Source organism: Urocampus carinirostris, unplaced genomic scaffold (assembly GCF_059441175.1).
Source record: "Urocampus carinirostris isolate Australia breed hairy pipefish unplaced genomic scaffold, RoL_Ucar_1.0 HiC_scaffold_21, whole genome shotgun sequence".
NCBI lineage: Eukaryota > Metazoa > Chordata > Actinopteri > Syngnathiformes > Syngnathidae > Urocampus > Urocampus carinirostris.
In genome coordinates, this window is record NW_028283128.1 from 102,501 (window position 1) to 110,000 (window position 7,500).

General features: G+C 42.5%; 1 protein-coding gene across 2 annotated transcripts in view; it reads right to left on the reverse strand.

Annotated features, from left to right (window-relative positions):
- Positions 1-7,500, reverse strand: part of LOC148345878 (rho guanine nucleotide exchange factor 18-like) — a 67,869-nt gene that overhangs the window by 9,033 nt on the left and 51,336 nt on the right. Inside the window, exon 19 of one of the 2 annotated variants that reach the window (XM_088325767.1) lies at positions 3,839-3,907. The exons of the other annotated variant lie outside the window; for it this stretch is intronic. Within the exon in view, the coding sequence (XP_088181893.1) occupies positions 3,854-3,907 (54 nt within the window). The 3' untranslated portion in view covers positions 3,839-3,853. Of the gene's footprint in view, positions 1-3,838; positions 3,908-7,500 lie in introns of those variants that run through there. 2 annotated transcript variants of the gene reach the window in all.

Genomic DNA, 7,500 nt, shown 5'->3' on the forward strand with positions numbered 1-7,500 from the left:
GTCTGTCACAGAGGAAGTCCAGCAGCCAGTTCCACAGGGGGGTGTTGAAACCCAGGAGTCTCATTTTGTCTACCAGATGTTGTGGGATGATGGTGTTGAATGCTGAACTGAAGTCCAGGAACAGCATCCGCACATGGGTGTTCTTCTCCTCTAGATGTGTCAGGCTCAGGTGGCAATAACGAAAAAACAAAAGGCTATTAATGCAGTCTCTGCTTGCAGCAAATCAGGGATACTGGATTTTGCCCACACAGGTGCAATTGACTTTTGGGTGGACAGAAAGGCTTGAAAACAACGCACACTCCGGCAGTATGCGATAGGGATTAATGGATTGTGGAATATATTTCAACCGACAGTGCCCTGAGGATGTGAAGTAGCGAGGGAATTACATTATTCATTCTGATGATTTTTAAACTATGTTTTCTTTTTTTTGCAGGGAAAACTGAAACATGGGAAATGTACCTGCTGCAAAATATTTACTCACCTGTGGTTTATTATTTCTGAGTGGATTTCAATCACATTTGCTTAATTGGATGAAAAAGGCTGTTCTACAACAATCATGTTTTGATATCAACCAACTGAATATCACATTTTATTTTTAACTACACCAAAAAATGCATTCTTCCATTCTGCATCTGTCGCTTTTGATTCGAAACAAACAAAAGGTTTTGGCCTTAGCTGGATGCCTTACTGGCCAAAACAGACGGCATCAGTTTGTTTGCCAAACTGTCAACAATGCCGAACAGGCCACTGGATAAATGTGGAATTAAAATATGAAAAATACTGCTTGCTCAGGAGTTTTGCAGAAGGCTCAGACAACATTTTTTTTCGTTTTGTTCTTATTGTAGAGCTGTTTTTTGAGAATATCAGTACGCTGGGATTAAATCATTAAAAGTAAGACTTGCCTGAGATCATGAGCCTCTTTGGTGGAGTGACACAAGCACAGTTCTTGCTAGTGACAAGACATGAAAGCGAAAACAAAAGACTAAAGGAGATGAATACATCTGGAGCGGCTGAAAAGAACCGATAGCTGGCATTGGTCAGACTTGGTGTGAAGGTCTTACTTTAGCGGCTAGTGAAAACAAACTAAAAAGAATCAAGAAAAATACATACATTTTCAGGTTTTCTTGTACTAAAACAAATCCACAACTTATAGTTGACTAAACTTTCCCAACTAATGTTAATACTTGCAAGTGTAACAAAAGACAGTAGACAAGCATGAGGGATAAACTCGAATGGGTAAAAAGACCAAATAGCTAGAGTTGGTCAGAGCTGGTTTAAGAGGCTAACTTTAGCAGCTAGCCAAAGGGGACTCAGTAACAGAACTCAGCGATGTTCCCTTGCATAACCAGCAGTGGACCCTGAAGCAAAGTGGCTAAAGAATGAAAGAGTGGAAAATTTATCTCGGCGATAATAACATGCAGGGCTCAGCTCTTTCAGGTCAGTTTCTATTAAGTGTTGAAAGCACCAACGGGACCAGCTAGTTTAGAAAATATGGTCATTTGGACTGTTTCTGAGATAGTGAATGTGTTTTTTGTCAATAATTGAATCAAATGTGTTTTATTTTAAATAATGAAGTGTTTTACACCAATAAGGGTTGCTATATACAATTAAAAAAATTGAACATTCTTTTCTCCAGACAGGGCTACTCAGGCCTTCCTTTCCCCGATGTGTACTGTCACGTGTTGAAACAGATCAGAATTATTTCATACACAGTGGGTCTTTAGGTTAATGGATGTGTTGGGATGGACATCTCCATGTTTCTTTAATAAAATTAGGCATTTTTCCTGATGGCTAAAGACACAAGCTGATACATTGGACATTAAATAAAAATATATATGAAATACAGATATTAATGTGATAAAATCTGATCACTTCTTCCCCTGCAAAGAGAAATCACCAGGAAGCGGCAAGATGTCACGAATGTGTCATAACAGCATGATGTTGTCTGCATGCTCGACCTTCAAGCTTTGTCCTGCGAGTCTCGTCATGAGGAAATTTACAGTACAAGAACGTTTTTTTCTCTCTTAAACAGCTGGACCCCAAAAGTCTAAAATATACAGTAAGACCTCGGTTATCGCGGTTAATGGGGACCAAAACCACCCGCGATAAGAGAAAATCCGCGAAGTAGCAGCGCACCTTCAAAAAAAAAAAATGTTTTTTTTTTTTTAAATTATTTTTTAGACCCGGTTAATGGGGACCAAAACCACCCGCCCAAACTGAAAATCTGCGAAGTAGCAACGCCACTTCAAAAAGGAAAAAAAAAGTAATAATAATAAAAAAAAAATATTTAAATTATTATATTTTTAGACCCGATTAATGGGGAGCAAAACAACCCGAAAAATGGAAAATCTGCGAAGTAGCGACACCCCTTCAAAAAGGAAAAAATAAATCAGATCTCATTATCTGCACCGCTTATCCTTATTATTCGCGAGCGAGCCCCTAACCTGCGGCGCGGGTACTTCCGGGCGCGATACGCACGACACCGCGACAAGCCGAGCGGGTCGGGCTCTCCGTGCGGAGGCCGGCCTGTCGGAAGCGCAGAATTTGTACGGGAGTCGGATTTGGGCACAACACCGGCGCGCGGTTTTGGTGCGGCTCCCGCTTCACCGCCGTAATGCATAATAGTCTTTGAGATCCCGTCAGCAAACACGAGCTTTAACGTGCGCCACGAGCACCATGCTAAGCCGGGAAGGCTCTCGACTTACTCTGGCCGTACTGAGTGTACTGGTAGCCCACGGCTGCCACTGCTGGGTCCACGCGGCTTCCGCTTCACCGCCCTCTAACCCCCACAGGCCCCCCCTACCCCTTTCCCCCCCAACAAGGGCTGTGTAGCGCCATGTAGAGCCATCGCGGCCCGAGCAGGAGACGTGACGTTGGTGACTTTTTCATCCGCGTTAACAAACGCATTTTGTAGAATACGATCGCGCTTTATTGTTTAAATAAACGCGATATATAGACTAAGATCGCCCAAATATTTTAATTAGCTCCCTTTATGGTTTCAATAAGCGTATTATATAGAATACGATCGCTTATGTCGGAAGCGCAGCAGAATGCGCGTTCACGCGAGGGGGGGAGGATTCTGTACGGGAGTCGGATTTGGACACAACACCAGGAAACGAGGTCGTCGGCCGACGGGGATTCCCGCAAAAAGTAGCGACGCCCCTTACAGACCGCGAAGCTCTGAATCCGCGAACGTCGAACCGCGAAGTAGCGAGGTCTCACTGTACTATGATTTGATATAAATTCAAAACAGTTTGTGGTCTTACCACCCAAGTCAGCAAATTTAGGTTTTCGTTACAAAATCAAAACAATGTGAAAAATTGACTGAAGCGGGGTCAGGTGCAGATTATAGGTGTAGTGTAAAACACGTGCTAAAGAGCTGGAAAACGGCACCTGATTGAAGAAATTAAAAAAAGTTCAATGACAGCATAATTAAGAACACAAGCAACTAAATTATCCAGACTACGAGTTTGACATCTGTACAAACCATTTTTGAAAAACAAAAAGAAACTCTTTCAAGAGTCACCAGTATTTACACTGTGCAAACCAACCATCAAGCACTCTGGCCGCACCTGGCAGTCCTGTCTTAAAAATCGCCGGCTGGAGTCTTTGGATCCTGGGTTAAAGAAGGCCGAAGTTTCCGCCCGTCATTTTTGTTTGCATTTAAGAAAGACCGCTGGGTGGCTTAGCCTCCGCATAGTCTAGAAGAAGATGACGTCTTCCTTGTTAAGGTCTTCGGGGTGAATGTTGACGAGCACGCAGGGATTGGGCCCGAGACCTTGGGGGTGTTGCGGTGCCGTGATGGCGGTGGGTTGCACAGGGGACTTGTGGAAAGTTGCCGCCTGACTGCTGGTTAGAACTGAAGATTTTGAATCAAGTCCGAAAACATCCAAAGGGCTTTGATAATCTAATGAAAGGGACAATAAGTTAGTGTCATGGTACAAACAAACGTACTTTACAGTAGGGCTGCAACGACTAGTCGATGTTGTGGACACAAATAGATATTAAAACGTTGACAATGAGTAGTCCAACAGAGTGAGGCATCTTCATGAATATAATCTTTGCTCACAGTTGATCATGTGCAGGGTTGGGAGGATTACTTTAAAAATGTAATCTGATACAGTTACTTGTTGCCTTTTTAAAAATGTAATCAGTAATCCTAATACAGTGAAAGTCTGTGAGCTAGTGTCGCAACTTTTTTATTGTTATTTTTTGGCGCCTTCATTGGAGTGCATTTACTCACCGACTGAGAATCAGAGAGCAAGATAACGAATTGAAATCCAGTACTTACTTTAAATATTTTGAAGTATTTTTTGGGCCACCTTTATGTTGTTTTAGGGGGAGGCGCCCCTAATCAAAGCCCTGCAGACTGCCTGGCTGGGTGTGCGCAGGAAAGAACGAGAACGAGAGAGAGATATGCATAGTTTAGGCAGCACGACGAAGGAGCAGGACATAAATGCTTAGTGAGAGAAAGAACACAGAGCAGGTTCACCGGTCAAAATACAGTATGAACGACGCTATGATATGAATTGGCCGATCGGCATCATATATCTCAAGCCAAGAAGTGCTGGTCAGTCAGCTGCTCCTAGCTCCCACTCATCGGCCGATTGAAATACTGCCCGAGTTTTTTTCCAGAGACTTTCTCCGTTGGTGCGGTAAGCATTGGTTTTCCTGAGATTTTCATTTTTTCAAATTGAATCTTGGCTGCCCGAAAGGTTCCTCGTGGTGGAAGAAGGGTGTTTTTTTTCAATTACCGTATTTTCCGCACTATGAGGCGCACCGGATTATAGGGCGCACCCCGAAAAAATTGTTTTTGGTCCTATTTTTGACATACATAAAACGCACCGGATTATAAGGCAACGTGGACAAAACAGTCAGATAGTTCAGTCAAACTTATTACCCCCTTAACATTCCGAAAGCTTGCAAAGACGCAAATGCGTGTCGAGAACACGTGCGGATGCGGTGTCCGTACGATGTCACTCAAATGCATTGTTCCATCATTCGGAAGGTTAAAGTCTTGGGATTCAAGAAATGCCAACCATTCCTTAGTTTCTATTTTCTTTTTCGCTCACAACTTTACTGTATATATGACAATAAACACTTGGAATTGAGTTTAATTTAAAAATGGACACTCCATTCCATCCATTATCTGCACCGCTTATCACAGAAACATCGAGTTCAGTCTGAAACAAGATACAGGGATAATATATATAGCCTAAGTAGCTCACCAAAGTCGTTGTGTTCATAATAATGTGCAGCCGTGGTTCTCTTATATCCGTGAGTTTAGTAAATCCAGGAGAATAAAATATTTACAAATACAAAATAGTAAAAAAATGCTTTCTGTATGCCGTCAGCCACGTGCTATACGCATTCATATTTTTCGGCCAATTGCAGGCTTTGTTTTGCCGTTCAAGCCAATGCCAGCCTGTAAATGATAAAAAGGATCCTCCCCTTGACCTCCGAATAACTTTAGCCAATAGTGATCCATTCAAATGATGATTGACACATTGGTTAGCCAATGAAACGCCGGTAAATAAATCCCAGCATACACCGCGGACGACTTGGCGTTCGGGGGAAAATCTAGTCGGCGGCTGCAAGTTAGTTGCAAGACTTTGCGAATTAATATTGATCCATAAATAAGGCGCACTGTATTATAGGGCGCATGGTCAGCTTTTGAAAAAAATAAAGGCTTTTAGGTGCGCCTTATATTGCGGAAAATACGGTAAATGTTTTTCACCTAGCAAAGTAGAGAACCAGCGTTAACTGAAGTGCGAAGTAGCAAGGGGTCTCTACTATAATATTGAAGTCATGTAATTTAATTACTTTTGGAAAACTGTAAAACAATATGTGCTAAAAAAAAATAATAAAGAAACAATAAAAATAAAAGAATGCATTTTGTTCAAGATAGATGAAAAATGTATTATTGAAACAAAAAAAATCAGAGGAAACCAAGTTTAGGTAAATGCTAGTCGTCCTCCAAAAAATGCTCCAATTTTATGTAGTATAGTTAATTAAGCAAAAGCAATATACTTATATATCTTTCAAATCGCAGACAAGATATGTTAGTAGGTTTTAGTTTACATTAAGAAGACATTAAAACCCAATATCATTTTCAACACCACCATATTTGTTTTACTTTTTTGAAGTGTGGATCACAAACCTCTTGAAATTATTCAGATTTACTAGGTTAATAATTCTCACGACATAACAATACAGTGATCAAAATAGGGGATTTGGAACAACTATTAACAACAAATTCTCTCTCTCTCTCTCTCTCTCATATATATATATATATATATATATATATATATATATATATATATATATATATATATATATATATATATATATATATATATATATATGCTTGGGGTTGTCCATCGATCCGATGATGACCATCTTCTTTTATTTGTGAGTCTGCTGATGTTTGAACAGTCCGATCCTGGATCCACAGATGCGGTTACAGACAGAGCATGTGAAGGGGGTGCTGGGGGGAGCAGGGGTGGCCTGGCGAGCATGTCTCTTTGCACACTTTGCTGCACGGTGTTGCATGCGCTCTTCATGTAATCCACTCCCTGTGAGCAGTGGGAGCGCCAGAGGTCTCGGCAGGAAGCAAGTTCCTCCAGTGAGGAGAGGTTTATCCGACATCTCTTTAGGATGTTCTTCATTTGGTCTTTGAACCGCTTCTTCTGCCCACCAGCACTGCGTTGGCCTAGATGTAACTGACCATAGAGGATACGGCGTGGCAGTCTGTGGCTGGGCATTCGAACAACATGCCCCAGCCACCCGAGTTGGCGTTGGGCCATAATGGACTCCATGCTGCAGCTGCCTGCCCTCTCCAACACCTCTGTGTGCGGCACTCTGTCCCTCCATGTGATGCCAAGGATCTTCTGAAGACATCTTACATGGAAGGTCTCCAGGCTCTTCAGATGTCGGCTGTAGATAGTCCATGCCTCACATCCATACAGTAATGTAGTGATGCATACAGCTCTGTAGACCAGCATTTTGGTGTGGAGTCTAAGGTTGTCGTTTTGAAAGACCCTTCTCCTTAGTCGACTGAAAGATGCTGATGCTTGCTTGAGACAGCTCTGGATCTCATCATCCAATGAGCAGGTGTCAGACACTATGCTCCCCAGATATTTGAAGGTGGGCACCATGAGCAGGTGTTCCCCTGCTGCTGTGAGGATTATTGGGTTTGGTGGGAGGTCAGCACTGGACTGACAGAGTACCTCTGTCTTCTGGGTGTTGATCGTCAGTCCCATTCTGGTGGATGCAGTTACAGCTGCCGAGAGAATGTTTTGCAGAGCCTCTGGTGTATGGGCAACCAGGGCACAGTCATCAGCGTACTGTAGCTCAATGATGGTCTCTGAGGTCAGCTTGGTAGTTGCCTGTAGCCTCCTGATGTTAAACAGGTTACCATCAACCCTGAAGTTGATGGTAACTCCAGCCTGCTTCTCCATCCTTCTACGTAGCAGTGTTGTAACGCAGACAAGGAAGATG